The 18,363-nt window shown below is 56.7% G+C and overlaps 1 protein-coding gene across 2 annotated transcripts in view; it reads left to right on the top strand.

The window, feature by feature from the left end:
- Nucleotides 1–18,363, top strand: part of TP73 (tumor protein p73) — a 29,778-nt gene that overhangs the window by 2,085 nt on the left and 9,330 nt on the right. Inside the window, exons 1-4 of one of the 2 annotated variants that reach the window (XM_051786152.1) lie at nucleotides 3,592–3,666; nucleotides 4,740–4,835; nucleotides 5,500–5,623; nucleotides 10,265–10,510. In XM_051786152.1, coding sequence (XP_051642112.1) covers nucleotides 3,656–3,666; nucleotides 4,740–4,835; nucleotides 5,500–5,623; nucleotides 10,265–10,510 — 477 coding nt within the window. In that variant the 5' untranslated portion in view covers nucleotides 3,592–3,655. Of the gene's footprint in view, nucleotides 1–3,591; nucleotides 3,667–4,739; nucleotides 4,836–5,499; nucleotides 5,624–10,264; nucleotides 10,511–18,363 lie in introns of those variants that run through there. The other variant, XM_051786151.1, reaches the window with a different exon arrangement.

The raw sequence follows: 18,363 nt of genomic DNA, 5'->3' as shown, positions 1-18,363 counted from the left end.
CGCGGGCAGTATCCCGCGCCCGGGAGTGCCCTGGGTAATTAATCGCCCCTTCCGGCTAATCAGCCCTCCCGGCTAATTACCGACAAGTGACAGGAGCACAGGCGGGACGTCCCCGCCGGGTTCCCCGGACAGGACAGAGAAACTGACGATTGCAATAGATTGCCCCAGAAAAAGGATGTGAATGGACTGGAATCCATCAATCAACAAACAGACAAATAAATAAATACCTACAAACATACAGACACACCAGCGAAGGGGCAGAAGCCAGATAACCCCTCCCGCGGGACATATTCCCTTGGGAAACAGCCCGAGGGGGGACGGGGGCGGTGACAGGGACGCGTGTCCCCAACACGCTCCGGATCCCACGCGTCCCTTCCCGGGGGAACACACGGCTGCCCTCGCCCCTCCGCTCCGAACCTCAGCATTTTCGGGTGGCAGTAGCCCGGTTCTCGTCCCAGTGACAGCACGGGCCGGGTGCGACCCACCGCCCTGCTCAGGGACCACAGCCACCATCATCTAAAAATAAACCTCGCGATCACAGAAACGCTCGCATCTTGTTTTCATTGCGGATTATCTGGGTTCCAAAAACCAGTTACAGGCACTCCGGTGTATTTGGGGTGGGTAAACGCACCAGTTTTCTGGCCCGTGGCAGAGGGACAGACGCGACAGCCGCCCTGCCGCCACCACCTGCGGTGTCCCTGCCCGTGGAACAAAACGAGCTTTAAGGTCCCTTCCAACCCAAGCGCTCCGATTAAACCCCCGCAGCCGCCTCGGGCGAGGTGCTCCCTGCCCTGGAGTCGCTCTGGCACTGGTGACCAGCTTAATTCCCCGGCACGCTCGGCTGAGCATTCCCCACCCCCTTGCAACTGCCTCCCGTTCCAGGAAGGAGCGCACGAGCTTTCGCCTCACTGTTCACACAGCTTTCAGCAGCTCCAATGTCATTGCCTAGGCGACCGGGACGCTACTAGATCGTAGTGCGGTAAATAACATAGATCCTCTATCCCAGGCCACTCCTGTCTGCGGGACACCTCCGGGGGAACTCGAAACTCAGGTAGGAGGAAAAAAACCTAGAAAAGGAAACCCCTTGCTATTCGCGTGTGCGAGTTTCTCGGCACGACCCTCTCCGGGGCACTCGATAACGTGCCTGGAAGGTGATTCGCGGCCACTTGGCTTCGTGGGCTTGTTACACAGTGTTGAAGTGTCTTGGAAAGTTTGCTCCCAAGTGCCTGAGATTGGAGTAAAAACGGCCCAGCCTGGAGTGGGAGAAGCAGTGGAGGGGCTGGATCCCGGTGGGATGCAGGGGCTGGCTGCCACAGCCAGGTCCCTGCACAGCCATGAGGCTGCCAGGGAGAGAGAGAGAGCGGCTGCCTCAGCCTCCTGCCCTGCCACGAGCTACCTGTCAGTGACTCCATCCAGAGAGGATTTCTGTCCAGCCTGCCTTCTCCTTGGAAAGTAAATAGTTAATAACCTGCTGCACCCCAAGGAGGGCTCCTGAGATTCAAGTGTGCTGTGGGAAAGCTCACTCACTCGCTCTTCATTGCTTTTACAAACCTCATTTTGCAGGTGTGGATTTAATAATCCTGGACAAACTAACAATAGCAAGGGGCAGCACTGGCACCCTGAGACTGGCAGCATTTTGCAAATATTGAGTTGTTTGCTGTGGGCTGGATAATCCCAATGGGTCTCGTTGTGCAGAGGAGAGAAGGTCCAGGACTGGTTCCCAAGCCATCAAGCTTGGAGTATAAGAGGTAGCCATGGCTCTCAAAAGTCCTCCTCTCTCAGGATGGGCAAAGAGTCCTTAGGAATTACTCATAGCCCTGTTATACAGAGTTTGGGCATTTATCTCCCTTTAAGGTGGCTGCAAAATGCCATCACGTTTCATCCTGGGCTGGAGTGGCAGCACAGCAGTGAATTTCTTATCAATAGCACTGGGCATTTCTAGGGGCTCACCCCGAGCTTTAAAGTTGATGGTGAGATCAAAGATGCTCCCTCTAGAGAGTGCAGAAACTCAGCAGCTGGGCAGTGCTGTGAGACCCCCTCACTTTCCTCACAGTGCTGAAAGGAAGTTGGGTTTATAATCATTCTAAGAATATATTGGGGTCTGCGGTCAGAACACGAACCGTGAGCGAACTGTGGTTGGATATACAGAGGTTCATCAGCTCTGCTTCTCCAGGGTTCTCCCACTTGGGACCTTGGTGTGTGTTCTTCCTTCTCCCTCTCTCTCTGGGACCTGGGGGGAAAGAGCTGCTTCAGCTGGCCTGGGGCTAACTTGGCATTTCAGATATAGCCAAAGCCACAGCAGTGTGGAAAATTGAGTACACTGAGCTTTTCCATACTAATCTTTGGAAATTACTTCAGTGGCAGTTCACAGGGAAGGGGCATGCACGGGAGGAACCGGTCCCGCTGCGACCCAGCCGGGTCCAGCATCCCGGGGGTGGCAGCCCTGCCATGGGCTGAGTCCCAGGGCGAGGGGAGGTGGTGATCACCTGTTCTCAGGCTTTCTCTCCCTGCTCCTGGCCTCTTTTCTCGTGTGCAGTTTTCCTGCAATGCCCTGACTAGCAACAGAGGGAAGCAGCAACCCAGCAATCGCTGGAGCCGGCTCGGGGAGGTGCAGGGAGAGCAGCTCTCCCTGTGAACACCAGCAAATCCCACCTGCAGCCTTGCATCCCATCACCAGCCCCTGGCTTTGCACGTTTTGGTCCCTCTTCCTCTAGAAACCTGCAATAAATCCAGCGCAGGTCCCTCCCGAGCTATGCCAGTCATGCCAAGCATCTCCTGCCACCTCTCTTCAGCCTCAGGGCAGAAGGGATGGAGAATTCCTTGCTGCCCTTCCCTGGACAAGGAGATCTTCACTTTAATAAGCAGTTTGAGGTCTCTGGAGGTGATAAATACTCTTGGTGGGGTCTGACTGCAGAACTCTTACTGGCAGAAGTGATATTCCAGGTCTTTCCTTTGGTGTGGGAAGCTGGTGACAGCAGGGAGCAGACACAGCCCAGAGCTGGAATAGCCTCCAAACTGGGGGGCTGAAAGGGGCAGGGAGCTGAACATGAGGCTCTAAGGCTCTTCCCAGTTCATCTTTAATTTAGCTGTGCCACAGCGCTCCCACTTCTTCCCACAGGGTGTCTTTTCCTTCTGCTGGGTCTCACCATCACCGTGGTTTCCCACCTTCCCTGAAGGGGAATGTCTCCACCATTCATTGTGCAATGGGGCTCTAAATGGCACCTCCTTTCACATGGAATTACATCAGCACCGTGCCAATTTTGGGGAACCCTATTTATAAGTCTTTTGTGATTCTTTACCATCCCAGATGCCCTGTGCCAGGCTGTCAGTCTTGCTGCAGAGGTGCTTTTCCAGGATGAGCCGGGATCCCAGCAGAGGGATGTGCCTTAACAACACTACTCTGGAGTTTAGAGCTCAGATGTGAGAAGCTGGCCTGGCTTTGCATGCGCAGGTTGTGCTTTGAAAGAGAAAGGGAACTTCCAAAACGCCCTTAAAACAGTCAGATTTCTTTCCTTTTGAGAACGAGAGCAGCCACGTGGTTAGAGCTGGTGTCACCCGTGATGACCACACAGCCGGGGCGGTGCAGAGGTGCTTTCTCTGCTGGAGGGAAAGGCCTGGCTTCTTCCTGAAGCTGCCCCGGGCCAGGGAAAGCAGCATGGACGCAGGGTAAGGCCACCAGCAGTCGCCTGCATCTGTTCTAGGCTTTTCCTTCTCTCAGAGCTGTCGTGTAGGTACTTTCATTTCTCTGTGTGTCACACGTGGGGCGAGGAGGGACGGGAGGACACCAGACTCTCCCTGTGAGCTATCCTGGCATGGGGCCCATGGCACAAGGGCCCTCCTGTGCTGTGGGAAACCCTCAGGGAACGGCAGCTGTGGATGCTGTGTCTCGTAGAAAGCTCCCAGGATCTGCTGACGGGGAAAGCTAGCCTGCTTTCATTTTAACTCCCTTCCCTGCAGGCACCCAGTCCCCAGCTGAGTCAGAGGGGCCTGGGAGATCCTGAGCATCCCTCAGTCCGAGAGGAGCTGCCCTCGGCTCAGCAGCTCACACCCCAAAAGCAGGAAGTTTCAGGTTTTCACTATGAGATGTTGAAGTTGAAACGAGACGCTAAAACCAGCGCGGGTAAAAGGAGCAGCCAGATGTGCCTGAGGTACATCCACGTCAGCCAGGGCAGGGAAGCGCTCCTGCTGCTTCCAGGGAGTGGGTAAGGAGGAGGAGGACGGTGCCGTGGCAGGACTGCCCGCCCAGGGAGGCAGCGTGGGGCTCAAGATGGCTCTGGGAGACTCCCCGCTCGGGCTGCTGGGCCAGAGAGGCTCCGGGAGCACAGGGAGAGCCGAGCTGTGTCCTGTGCTTCCTCCAGCACCTGAGAGAGGCCAGGAAACGCTGCCCAGGGGCGAGGGGAGGGCAGTGGGCTGAGGAGGACTCCGGGTGTGACTGTGCACAGCCCTGGGAAGGCTTTGGCTGAGGAACGGGCTGTCCCGCAGCTCCCCGGATGCACCTTCTGGCCGAGCTCAGGTCACGTCCTGCACACCCCCAGGCCTGCAGCTGCTGGGGCTGGGGGGCTCTGTGCCCCCCACGGGCCCTGGGCAGCTCCAGTCCCTGCTGCAGTGAGCTGGGCCTGGGGGACTCCTGCCCTTGGCCGGGTGCTTTGTTGGCATGAGATGGCTCAGCCCGGCACAGCCCGGCCCAGCCCGGCACAGCACACTGACAGTGCTAACCTGCTGCTTCTCTTTGCCCCCAGAGTGGTTTATCCTCTGTCAGACTCCCCCACTGCCAAGATGTCCCAGTCACCTCCGGCTGACGAAGGCAGCACGTTCGCCCACCTCTGGAGCACTCTGTAAGTGGGGGGTCATTTCCTGTGAGGGGTGTTTGGAAGCAGGAGCAAACAAGTTCCTTTTGCATCCTCTGCTCTCCACAGAGGCCTTTGCCACACCAAGAATTTTGCTCCCAGATTCCAGCCTCTCTGCTCAGCCCATTTCATTTGCCAAAGTGTCGTTTGAAACCAGCACACAAACACACGTGGCACTGTCTCATGGAGGGCTCCTTTTTTTGTTGCAGTGCTCCAGGGCTGCATGGAGACGGTGTCAGGGCCAGAGCAGAGGTCCACTTAACCTAGGACCCTTCATTCCAGAATTAAACATCTTCCAGCCCCACCAAGATATTTGCAAGTTTTCTGGCCTTTGAGCCTCATGGTCTAATAAAGCAAAGGAGAAGGACTGTCCTTCATTCCATCCTTTCTCCCTTGGTATCCTCTCATGTAAAGACATCCCAAGGTGACAGATATGCCACAGGAGCTGGGTGGATGCACAGCTTCCCAAGTCTCTGCCAGGCAACAGTTTGCCTGAGCAAAGCCTGCTCTGCCACCTGGGAATCAAAGCAGAGGATGGAGGGAGGAGTTGGGAAGGTGACAAGGTTCAAGAGGATTGTGAGTTGCTGGGTGGTGGTGGTGGCAGGGGTGTTAGAGAGCTGGGAAGATGACTGTGCCCTCACCTTCTCCTCAGGGAGCCAGACAGCACCTACTTCGACCTCCCTCCAGCCACCCACGCCGGCAGCAATGAGGTCTCCAACCAGACAGAGGTCACCATGGACGTCTTCCAGATGAGAGGCATGAATGACTCGGTGATGGTGAGTGTGCTCAGGTGGCACCTGCACCAGACACAGACTCGATTTCCCCACAGGGGTGGGCTGGGGGCTCTGGGGGAGGCCGTGGGGAGAACAGCCACTGCAGGTGTGGCACTGCTGGCACTGGTGCAGGGTCTGATCACCTGTGGCACAGGGCTCAGTAAAACCATGGCTACTCAATGCTGGACAATATCTCTGCACACAGCAGCGGGGGCTCAGCACTGTAAGGGCAGCAGAGCTCGAGTCCCACGGCAGGAACAGGGAGTCATTTACTCTGGTACAAATGGTGTGTAGTTAAAGCCCATCCTACAGGCCTTTGCCTCTGTCAAAGACAGAGTCTTGGAAAAGCATCGTGGGTGTGCGAGACGTGCAGGGCACTCGTGCCTGTTTGGTGCCCCGAGCGGGTTGGCCTCCCGGGAGCATCCCTGCAGCCGCTCCGGCTGTTGGCAGCTCCCCCTGCAGAAAGCCGCCGTTTCCCTGCAAAAAGGCGCCGTTCCCTCCCCGACAGCTGCCTCCCCTCCCCCAGCCCCTTTTCCCTCGCTTTCCACTCGCTTTCCCTCCTTCCCCAGCCCCTGCCGCAGCGGGCAGGAGCCGGGCAGAGGGCTGATAATTGGGGCTGTGCCCCTCGCTGGGCGGGCGAGCCCTCGCCTTTCCCCTCGCTCCTGCTGGGACCCAAGCTGAGCCCGGCAGGGTTGGTGCAGCCCGGGGTGCGTGACAGTAAATGCACAGGTAACAGGACACCACTGGACTGAGGCAGAGGCAAGAGGGGGAACAGTGGTGCAGGGACTGCTCAGTCCGTGCTGATTCCTGCTGCTCATGGGGCTCAGCACCAGTGCCAGTGCTTGGTGACTTGGAGCAGGTCACCCCAATGCCCTGGCTAGCCATCTATCCCTATCTATCCCTATCTATCCCTATCCATCCCTGTCTATCCCTCTAGATGTCCATCCATCCATCCATCCGTCCATCCATCCATCCATCCATCCGTCCGTCCATCCATCCATCCGTCCATCCATCCATCCATCCATCCGTCCATCCATCCATCCATCCATCCATCCATCCATCCATCCATCCACACCTATCCATATCTATCCATCTAGGCAGGGATAACTCCATATCACTGAGACACGGAGCTCTCACAGAGTCACTGCATCATCTGGCCGTTGCAAGCACGGCCACATCGGTGTGCTGGTGACAGGTGCCAGCCAAGCAGGTTTCCAGCCCCATGTGGCTGGAAGAAGCTTTCAGGAGTGGGATCAGGGTGGGTTTGATGGTGGAGCTGGACCCCCGCTCTCCCTGCAGTGGGAATGGTTGGTATCGCCCAGTCCATCACTGGGCAAGCTGGGGCCTGCCCTGTGCTTTAATGAATAGTCATGAGGGATAGAAGGGGTGGGCCCCGTTTTGTTGTTGGATGCAGCGAGTTGACAGAACTAAGGGAGATGAAAAAAGCCAAAGAGCCAACAGACGGCGGCACACGGGTGGCCAGCGCAGCATCCCTGGCGCTGCCCGCCCCGGCCCTGCTCCCACACTGCCCCTTCCACCCACCATCCCACCCCGGCCTCCTCCATCGCCACCCCGACCCCATGACTCCCGGGGCAGGACGGTTCCCCGCGCTCCGTGAACCCCAAGACAACTAAAATGCTGTACGTCAGCGACCCGATGCAGCATTACACCACGGTAGGTGCTGCTCCTTAGGGACGGGGTTTGCCTTGCTGCTTTACTGGGATTATCCCCCACTGCTGGGGCACCCTCTCCAGCTCTGCCAGCCCAGCCCTTGTGCTGTGGCCCAGGATGCTCCAGGGGTTGTCCCAGTGGGAGCCTGTCCCCAGCCCACGGTTGCAAGGATGAGCTGGGGCTGCTCCAGCCTGGCTCCTGAGCCCCCATCCGTGTCAGTGCAGGATGCTGCAGCCTCGGCAGCTCGGTCACTGGTCCTCTGGCTTTGCCTGATCCGGTGCTGGCAGAGCCCAGGGTGTGATTTAAACCTTGGGTGAAAGGAGTGCAGGCTCCTCATCCGTGTGCACAGTTGGGGGGTGTTGGCTGGAGCATCCACCCCAGGAATGCCTGCAGTGCTGGACACCCCAGCACCGGTTTGCTGTTCACTGGGGATCTCCTCGGCCGAGCCCACAGCCCCAGGCAGGCTTCCCTTCCCTGCTGGAAAGCCCTGGGAGGGCAGAGCGGGTGAAGTGGTACCTGTGCTGCAGGTGATGTGCTTTCAGCCCTGTCCTTGGGTGCCGAGGTTGTTTCCTTCGGGGTCTGTGTCTGTCTCTGACATTCACAACAGTCCGGCACAGGCACAGAGGCAGTCGGAGATAGAAGGAAATTACTTCATTCCTCTTTTTTACCTTGTGTGTGTTGCTACCAAGCTGCGTGTCCCGGGATTGTTGGGGTTGTTCCTTGAGAGGTCGTTGCTGCAGTTGTGTGTGTGTGTGTGTACAAACATGTGTGTGTATGAACATATTTACACACATACACATAAACACACTTGCCTTTGATTTGTCTTTTAAGGGAATGTTTCCATAATTTTGTCGATTTTGAACAACAAGTTGGTCATTTTCCCCCTGCACCTGACTGGGTCTCTCTGCCAGTGGATTCCCAAAGCCCTGGTGGTCGGGAAGCTGTGTCACCTGGCTGGCAGAGGTGGTACCCTGGGTCTCATATCTCACCATTTTTCCCAGGGGAAGTTCTCTCCCATGCAGAGGTCAGGATGCTCTGCTCAGTGGAGGGTCCCCACTCCCCTGCCCATTTATGGCTGCAGGCTTCAGCCACACACAGTCCTGGCTCTAAGCACAAGAGAAAAACAGCTCAGTCCTGATACCCCTGGATTATCTGGGCTGTAGATCAGCCCTGTCCAGCAGCAATCCCTTCTCCCTTGCTGCTGCTCTCCTGGTTGATGCCTGATCTTTGCCTGTGCCACCATGCCAGTGCTGCCCTGCCCACAGTCCCCACGGCTGCTGCCCAGCAATTCCCAGCTGGAAGGCAAGGGCTTTCCACATGCCTGTTTTTTCCAAATTTTTTCTCCAGGTGAAGCCCGGGATTATGGAAAGCTTGGCTTGTGTTTGGCTGGGCTATTTATAGAGCTGTGAGTAGGAATAGAGGGGTTTAGGCACATATTTTAGGGAGAAAATGGCTGGATGTGTAAAAGCAAGCCAGATCTTGTTCAGCATTCCTCCAGTTAGTCACAGGCTCCAACGACCTTGTGAGAGATGCAGGCAACAGGAGAACTTCCCTGGAGAAGGATGATTGCCTTTAAACCATTCCACATTGTAGACGGTTGGGTGAGGTTGGGATCCCAAGTTAAAACACGTCTCTTGATTCCTGAGCCGTGAGCCTTGCAGCCCTTTGGGGAAGGCTGAGCCTGCTGGCTGTGCCCACGGCTGCTTCCAGAGCTCTTGGCTTCCCAGAGCTACCCCAGCGGGTGCTGGGAACAGGGACAGTCCTGCTGGGGCATGGGGGCAGTCAAGGGGGACCTTGTCCGTGCTCTGGTGTGGCAGCCAGGACAGCACACAGTGACCCACTGGCCACTGCGTGTGGTCACCGGCACAGCCCCAGTGGCCACCACAGCACTGGCCTCTGGGGCTGCCAGGGTGAGAGCAAGCCCTGACCAACTTGGGAATTCCAGGTTTCTGGGCAAAAAAACCACCCTAATTGCTTTGAGAAACAGTTGTATTTGGGTCTGATTTTCTGGTGAAATATTAAGGCCACCTTAGCCACACAGTTCTGGGGAATGTCACTGTACTTAGCCTGTGCCTGAGGGTAAAGGAGCTGCCAGCTCTCACTGGAAGTATCTGACAGTAACTGGTCAGAAGACGAATAAGGAAAAAATTGTAAAAAGTCAGGATTTGGTCCAGCGGGTCTGGAATAGGAGCCAGGACGTGCCTAAATGGGTCTGTTTGCCCTGTGCCCTTCCTGCAGCGGCTGCATCGCAGCCACGCGCTTCGGAGGTTTGAGGTTTTCCCCAAATTAGAGCTGCATCAGACACTGAGAGCAAACATCCCACTGGGAAACAAGCTACAAACCACTGCTCAGGGCGGGCTGGCTCAGAGAAGCACTCCCAGGATTTGTGTGTGGGTGTCTGTCCTTGACCAGTGAATGCAAGAGAGGCAGGTCAGAAAACGGGTCAGACACCCAGGACTGCTGTCACGACGGAGCAATGCCATTGCCAGGGACTGCTGGTCACCTTGCCAGGGCAGCTTCACTGAGCTGTGACACTCTGGCTGCTGGAAGGGCCACTGTGGAGCAGAGCCCTGTGTGCAGGACAGGGCTGTCACTCCCTGCCCACAGCGGGACATCTCCCACACCTGAGCGAGCCCCAGAACATCCCTGCCCTCTCCCAGCTGTCAGAACAGTGGCTTTCCCTCGGCAGGTGTGCTGGAGATCTGGGATTGTGGCACCCCACTGCCTCCAGTGATGATGGAGCAGATCGAGGGGGATGATTTAAGTACTGGAGTTGATCCCTCACACGAGTGGTGACCTGTTGGAAAACCCAAGCCACCCAGACCAGCTCTTTTGGCTCCCCTCCCGCATGCTGGCCCTTTAAGGAGGCTGTAACAGGACACCCCAGCCCTGGAGAAGGGTGGCTGAGGTTTCCCTGTCTCTAAACTGGCTGGTGTTTTCTTTTTTCCCTCCTCCCCTTTTCCCTTCCTCCAGTCCCAGTTCAATTTGCTGAACAACAGCATGGATCAGAGCATCGGCAGCAGAGCAGCCTCCACCAGCCCCTACAGCTCCGAGCACACCTCCAATGTCCCAACGCATTCTCCCTACTCGCAGCCCAGCTCTACCTTCGACGCCATGTCCCCGGCTCCCGTCATCCCCTCCAACACCGACTACCCCGGCCCACACCACTTCGAGGTGACCTTCCAGCAATCCAGCACCGCCAAGTCAGCCACCTGGACAGTAAGTTGCATGTCTTCTACCATCCCTAGGGAGATGCTCACCACCACCCACAGCGTCCTCACCGCCACCAACCAACCAGCACCTCGGTGGTGGGGACGCTTGGCAGGGCAGCTGTGGGACACGGCCACCAGCCATGGGGACTTCACCTGCACGGGTGGTCCTGGGAAGCAAAACGTGCAGGAAACATCCGTGCTTGCTTTTCAGGGGGTTTCTCCCAAAGAGCTGTGAAACACAGCGGCTACAATGTCATTTTTCTCACTGCAATTCCCTGAACTGCAGGTAAATGTCCCCAAAAGAAATGTCCTGGGGAAGTACCTGCCTTGTTCTCCCGGTGCTTCCCAAACCTTTGCCAGCCAGTGCTGTCAGAGGCGAGGCTGTGGGTGAGAGGGACCTTTGCTCGCATCTCCCAGCGCCGTTCCCAGCTTTGCCATAAATTCCCGCTTGTCATTTACAATCCTTTTCCACCTCGTATCAGAGGAGTAGCTTACTCTCTAGAAGTCACGGCAAACGGCAGAGTAGGATTTTAACCACGGTGGGTTTTTAATCAAGATCGCATCGTGCCGTCTGCTCGTCTCCTCGGGAGCCGGGATGTGGGTTTGGTCCTCGGCCGCTCCGAGCGCGCTCCTGCCGCCGGGCACAGGAGAGCTCCGCGGAGCAGGGACTCGGTGACAGGGGAAAGCGTGCAGGGGCTGCTGTGCGTTTTGTGGAGAAAGGTCCTGACTTCGCGTCCCTGGCTCAGCGCAGCGCTGTCCCTGCTGTTCAGGAAAGCGGCGCTTGCGGGCAGTGCCGGAGGCGCTCCCGCAGCGGGTGAGTGTCCCCGGAGCGCCCGGAGAGCCGCGCAGCAGCGCGCTGGAGCCGGGAGGGTTTTCTCCTCCGGGAAACACTGATTGAACAGGAAGGCTGGGCTGGGGTAACTGACATCCCATGGGAACAGAGAGGGTTTCCTCCAGGGCTGCGGTTTGACATTGCCATGGAACGGGCAGAGCAGCCCAGGAGCGATGTGTCAGCCCCAGGAGTGATGATGACCTTCGTTTTCGGGAGGTGACGTGTTTAATTGCCAAGACAGTCCTTCCCACGGGAGACAGAAAGCATCCTTGGATGTTGTCGTGCAGGGAGACCCGGGCAGCAGCCGGGGGGTGCTGCTGCACGGTGGGATGCTCCCGGTGTGTCCTGGTGAGGGTGCAGGAGGCGACGGGCTCCTGCACCCTCACCAGCCGAATTGAACGCCGCCGAATTCCTGGCTGGAGCAGTCCAGCAGCTTCCCTGCGGCCGGTGGCTGGAGCTGCACAGCTGAGTCACACAGATCAGAGGCTTGGGACAGCACTGTGGTTAAACACGACCTGCCCTCGTAGGGGTGGTTAAGTCTCCACTCTTTCCACTCTCTTTCCTTGCGGGATGTTGCTCAGGGATGCATTTCATTAGGAACTGCATAAACTGGAGGTCCTCGGGGCAGGATTATGTGACTCCAGACCGATCCTATCCCTACTGGGGGATAACTCCCATCAGTTACAGGATGGCTGTTCTTCCCAAGCTTTATGGACGGTCAGAGCAGGCAGTCAGAGGTGTGTGGCCCCCTGAACCATGACACTGGGGTGGCTGCATCCCCCCAGAGCAGGATGGCTGCAAGGTCAGAACCCAGCAGCCCACAGTTCACTGCACTGGAGCTGAGCCTTGCAGAGACCAGCAGTGGGTTGGCACCCTGAGAGCATGGGGGATGTTTCATTTGAAACAGGGGTTCCTGCAGCACTGCTGGTGTGGATGCAGTGGGTCTGTCTCTCCGAGGTGCCACATGAGGAACAGTCCTGCTGCGGTGACAGCTGGTGTCACTGCATGTCCTCCTGGCTGGGGCTGTCACAGGCACATTTATTGCTGGAAGATGAGGCCACTGCCTTCCTCCCACTTGATGTGAGCTCTGCAGTGCCACTGCCACACCCGAGGCTGTCCCGGTAAAATGGGGAAAGGAGCTCAGCAAAATAAATCTGTCCTCTGTTAGCAGTGAATCAACACGGATTTGTGACCCTGCACAGGAGCTGAGCACACACGTGTAGCAGTCAGGAGGGTTGGGGACAGGCAGGGATGTCTGCCAGCACAGTCACACAAAGGGCAGCAGCACTGCAGGACACGTGTGGGCTGGGCCAGCACGTCAGAGGGAACAGCCCAGCCTGGTTCAGCCCTGTCTGGGGAAGCCTTGTGGCTTTTGGATACCCTGGGGTTCACTGCACCAGATGGTTTATACCAGGGTGGTTGATCAGTTTACACCAAGCTTTGACCACAAGCCTGATGCTCCTGTCCACACTTCAAACCCTCTGTTGACAAAACAGAAATTGTTTGGGAGGGAGATTGCAAAGAAGATAAAAAATTTGGTGCAGATGCCTTGTGGGGCAATACCAGGGAAGTGTTCTGCAAGGAAGGTCTCCCTGAGAAGAGCAAGGGTGGCTTGATCGTGGTGTGCCCAGGAGATGGTTCCTCATAGCAGCCAACGCCTTAATCAAACAGAAAAAGATATAATGAGATCCTTAATCTAACAGAAAAAAATATAATAAGATCCTGCACTTGGAAGGTGAAGCCAGGCAAATTCAGACTACAAACAAGGTGGAATTTTTTTAGCAGTGAGGATAATTAAACATAGGAACAATTTACCAAGGAATGCAGTGGATTCTCCAGCTCCTGAAGGATTCAAATGAGGAGTCTGCATATCTCCTGAGAGATAAGCTTTGCTTTAGCAGACACCCTTGGCTCAATGCAGGAAGAGGAAGGAAGGGGTCTGGGGGCAGCAGTGTGGAGAATGGGCCCAGAGCATCATCAGCTGCTCTCTCTTGCCTCTAAATGCTGATTTTCTAATTTTAGAAAGGGGTGAATGGAGAAGGGGTAAAGCCTTGGGACAGGGTTTGGGGCTCACGTTGCTGAGCTCTGTCCTTGCAGAGGGACACTGGGCAGTGGTGGGTGACCCTGGATGTCCCGACCCCCGGGCTGGGCTCTGAGCACCACACATCACCCACCAGCTCCGGACCGAAGCAGCTGCTCTGTTCCGTACCGTGGGAAGCCCTCCAGGCTGCTGCCACCTCCCTTTTCATTTTTAATGGCCTTCTTATCGCAGGGAGCAACGGCCAGATGCCGAAAATAAGGTTTTCCCCGTAGGTTGGAAGCCCCCCTCTGGTAGGCTGCTCCGGCGGGGCTGGGAGGAGGACCGGGAGCTGCGGCAAGACGGGGCACGCCGGCATCCTGCCTGCCTGCCGGGAGCCGTCGGGCTCCGGGAGCCCGGAGCTGCCCGGACACGCTGCAGCCGCAGCCGATCGCGGCGCTTTCCTCGCCGCAGCCCCTCGCCGCACCGGCCAGCTGGTAACTGATGGATAATTAGGATTTTTCTCAAGTCGGGTTGGTGGCAGAGCAGGGCTCCCTCCCCGCCGGACGCTGTCACGTGTGGCAGACCCGCAGAAGTGTTAATGGGGTCTTTGGCCTCCCGTGGCTGGGCTGCGAAGGGATGTGGGGGCTCGAGCCCACGGTGTGGGGCAACCATCCAGGCCTGCACAGAGCCCCTGGAGCCAGGGGGAGATGGACAAACCCCCAGGCTGTGCAGGCAGGGGGGTCTCTGACACAGGCACAGGGAGGTCCAAACCACAGCCAGGGACTTGCTGCTGCTTCAGGGAGCAATCAGCAGGCGAGGGAAAGGCTGGAGATGTTCACAGCTGAGGGGAGCTGCTCCTGCTCCCATGGATGGCTGGCCAGCAGTCACCCACAGCAAACTGGATCCCAGTGCTCAGCCAGTGGGATATGGCACGTGGAACCGGTTCCAGTTACTCATTAGATCTTGCAGCTGGAGCGTGGCCACTGGAGAGCTGAAATGCTTTGCCTGATCCTAAACTGAACAAGGAGGATGGGAATAATTGATGTGGCAGGAGGCAGGTTCTCCTTTGCTGGTTGCTGCCTGAAGCTCTTTGGGGTAGAGATGGTTGTAAAGACAAGGGAAAATTCTTCAGGAGCATCTATAGACTACAAGCCCACTCTTCAAATCCTCTCTGGCACTTCTTCATATCCCACAGAAGTTCCTGTCCAACAGCCATGGCCTGAAGATGATCAGGGGCCATGCACAGCTTAGGACACTGCCTCTGAGCCACAAACATCTCTGGTTCTATCCGAGCAGCTGGGCAGATGAGTGTGGATATTTTGGCATGCTGGAAGTAGGGAAGCAACTTCAGCACCAGCCTGCCCAGAGCCCATCGAAGCCAGCCCACTGGAGGCTTTCCACCAGCTTTTGCAGGGTGTGGATGAGGCTCCAGGAGCTCCAGACACAATGGAATTAAGAAAAAAGGCAAAGGAATTCGGTGTGCGATGTTCCAACACGATCCCGCTATCAGCTCCACTATCTCGAACGTGTCTGGAATGCACAGGTCAAGGGAATGGCTTACTGGCAATGCTGCTCCATCGGGAAGGCAATGCTCTCCAGCAGGAGAGGTGGGAGAGAGCTGGGAGCCCATGACCTCTGGTGCATAAGGGAGGGGCGGAAAGATGCTGGTGCACCCTCGGCAAACCCGCTCTCTGCCCGTGGCCAGTGCAGGCAGCGGCTGTGGGAGAGCAGGAGGAACAGCTCCCTCCTCATGGCACAGCCCCACCAGGATCCTCCAGAGCCAGTGCTTTCCCCTGAGCCCAGGTCTTGCTGCTCTGGTTGTCACATTTTTGTTCCCAGCAACAATTCACAAGCCCAACTCAGCCTCCTCTTCCCTCCCCTCCCAGCCTGCCCCTGCATCCAGACTTGATCACACGTGTGAAACAATCTCCTGGCTGGATTTGCAGCTTCCTTTTTGGATGAGAGGGAGCTCTGGGCCACCTTGGTCAGGGGATCTGAGTATCCAATGCACACAGGGAGTCAGACCTACAAGAAGAGATTAAACACCCCAGAGTGCCAGCACTGGCTCAGCAGTGACTGAGAGCAGCCACAACCCCGGTAGTTATTTTAAGGATATACACACTGGGGAAGGCAGGGAGAGGACTCCTTTGGGGGTGAAGCAAGGGATTTTAATTAGCAGTTGTGACATGCTAATTAAGGTAGAAGGATGCAGGCTGGAGCACATGCAGCCTCCCTGTGCTGCTCTGCTGGGGGGCAGCTCCGGCCCCAGGACCTCAGTGGTCTGGGGGACCTGAGGGTGATGGGGGTCCCCTGCAGCTGATGATGGCTGGGGGGAGCAGGGGACTCTGCTGAGACCCTGTGTCCTGAGCACAGTTGGTGGTGACTTGGTGTCACCCCAGTGCATCACTGCCATGATGTAGGGACCACAGGCACAGGGAAGTGGGTGTTGGAGCATCCCTTACAGCATCCCTGATCCATCCCTGCTGTGGTGCAGGAGCTGGAGAGGCAGGGACACAGGTACCAGGGCACCCCTTACAGCCACGCCCAGGGCAGTGCCCGCCCTTCCCAGCACACCTGTGTGCTGGACAGGTACCTCAGGCCCCGCTGGACACTCTCCTCTCCTCTCGAGCATCATTGGTGCGCTGGACATCTTCAAACCCAGCTCATAGTAAATGAGCAACGAAGTAGCTTTGGGGAGGAATTTCCAGCTCAGTGAGGAGTTTACAGGCCGGTGATTAAAAAATGGTTATTAAAAAAAATTAGACAGAAAAAGAATTAGCTCTGCAGCCGGCACGTCCTCCAGGATCTGCCGTAACAGATTCGTCCGAGCCGGTTAACGGTATTTGCGGTTTGCAAGATGCTACACGCCTGGGGAAGATGACAGACACGTTATTATCACCTCCCGGCTGAGATCTGTCCGAACCTGTCCCAGGATGCAGCTCTGCAGCTGCTTGCTGGGGAGCACGAGGAAATTAGCAGCCGGAGGCAGCACTTTTCTTCTCTCCCCCTTGCCAGGCCAGTGGCTTTATTGGGATCCATTGACTGCAGCCCCGGACACGTCTTGAGTAGAGCTAATGAGGAGACTGGAATGTAGGAGAGGAGGAGGCTGGTAGGGAGGAGGGGGGGAGGATTTGTGGAAAAAGTAATTGTTGAGCAAATCATTTCCTTCAAGAGGGAAAGGAGGCCTTGGCTGCCTCCCGAACAGGCAAGTCTAGACGCTTCAGTGTCAACAGTTGAAGATAAATAAGATTTTATCAGCTCCGAATCTGTTGGGACACATCCTCCTAGCGGTTCTGCTGCCCGCGCAGGGCCGGGCGAGATGGACTGTGCTGGGAGGTCTGTCCAGGCAGAGGATTCAGGCTGGGTTTTGTGCAAGGCTGTCATCATCCATGGGGAAAACCATCTCTTCCTGCGTGGGGAGGCAGCCCCAGGGCTGAGCACTGCAGTGGCCTCTGGAGCAGGTCCTGGTCCTTGGTCAGGGTGGGCAGCAGCGGATGCTGAGGCTCCATGTCAGTGCTGCATCCACAGGCCTTTGTGGGGCATTGGCTCATCGGGATCCTGTGGTGTGCAGAGCACACCTTGGGGCAGTGGCACCAAGATAACCATGGTAAAGCCTCACAGCAGCCAATGGCACCAGGGGCTCTGTCCCTCGGCTGGATTTGTGTCCTGTTACACCTGGCACTGGTGCACTGAGGTCTCATCTCACCAAAGAAGCAACCACATCTCAAACACATCCAAAGACCCTTAGGGAAAGACCTCAGTGCTGATATACTGCTAGGGTTTAGATAACTTGGCTTTTCCAGTTATTCCTAGTGTTCTGCAGGATGGGCACAGCAGCAGGGAACGGATGGAGATGGAGCTGGCATTATGGTGTCAGCCAAGCAGCCGAGGGTGACACTGGAAGCTGCAGGAAATCCCAGAGGAATACAGGTTCTGTGTGTTTCCATAGGCTTCAGGGAGCCTGTCAGCACTGCTGCTGCTCTGTGCTGGTTGGAGCAACCCAGCAGCCACAAGCCACAGAAACCTGTTGTGCTCCTCAAACACACAATAACAGGCACTCTGATGTTTTCCAGGAACAGAGACGACCTTGGTACTAACACAAGTGTGGAGTCAGACATCAGCAGCTCCCAGGGCAGAGCAGGGACTGAAAACACAGGCAGGAGGTACCCAGGGCAGAACATACCCAGGCTCCTCTATGGGTGTGAAAGGAATCCTGCTCCTGAGGTCTGGATGTGCCAGGAAGGTGTCCAGGTGTCCCAAGATGTTGTTCCTGTGCCCGGCAGCAAGTTGGCAGCAGAGTGAGTGACCTGAGCTTTGTGACCCAGTGTGGCCAGTCTCAAGAGGTCAGTTTGTCCAAGTGCTGTGGAATGGGGAGGATGTGAGTGAACAGCACGAGGTTCTGCCAGTGCAGGTGGCACAGATGTAGCCGTGGCAAACCAAGAGCCAAAGCAGTGAGGAGGTTGCACTGGCTTGGGATTAAATCCTGGTGTTTTGATCTCTGGTTCCTGCTCTGTCACTGTCTCATCCTGAAGCTGAGGACTGTGCAGTGCCTGTGCTCCTTGTGGCTGTGCTGGGAGGTACCAGGGCCTCAGGTGATGCAGCACAGCCTGGCACAGAGATGGGCACGGGGCAGATAATTAGCAAGTACAGATAACGAGGAGGAGAGAGGTGCCTGCTCAGTGGAACCTTGCTCAGTGCAGATTTGGCTGTCCCCTACGGAGAAGGTGCATTGCCAAGGGCTGTTCCTGGCTGGAAGCACAGCTGGGGATGTAGAGCCTCCTGGGATCCCAAACAGACAATGCTGGTTCTCCTGGTGGCCGTGGCCAGGCTGGGTCTGTGGCACTGGGAGTGCTGAGCCCTGGCAGTGGTGGCAGACCCAGCACAGGAGGGCTCCACACTGTGAGGAGTCGGGAGCGTGGCCGCCCAGGGCACAGCCCAGACTTTTCCTGCCCAGGATTATCAGCACAGAGTTCCTTAAAAGAATGGTTTGTTAGAGTGGAGGGATCTT

The sequence above is a fragment of the Manacus candei genome, unplaced genomic scaffold (genome assembly GCF_025592945.1).
Source record: "Manacus candei isolate 608988 ecotype Guabito, Panama unplaced genomic scaffold, ASM2559294v1 h1tg000022l, whole genome shotgun sequence".
Taxonomy (NCBI): Eukaryota; Metazoa; Chordata; class Aves; order Passeriformes; family Pipridae; genus Manacus; species Manacus candei.
Note: the sequence above shows the minus strand (reverse complement) of the source record. Positions and strands in the feature narration are given on the sequence as shown.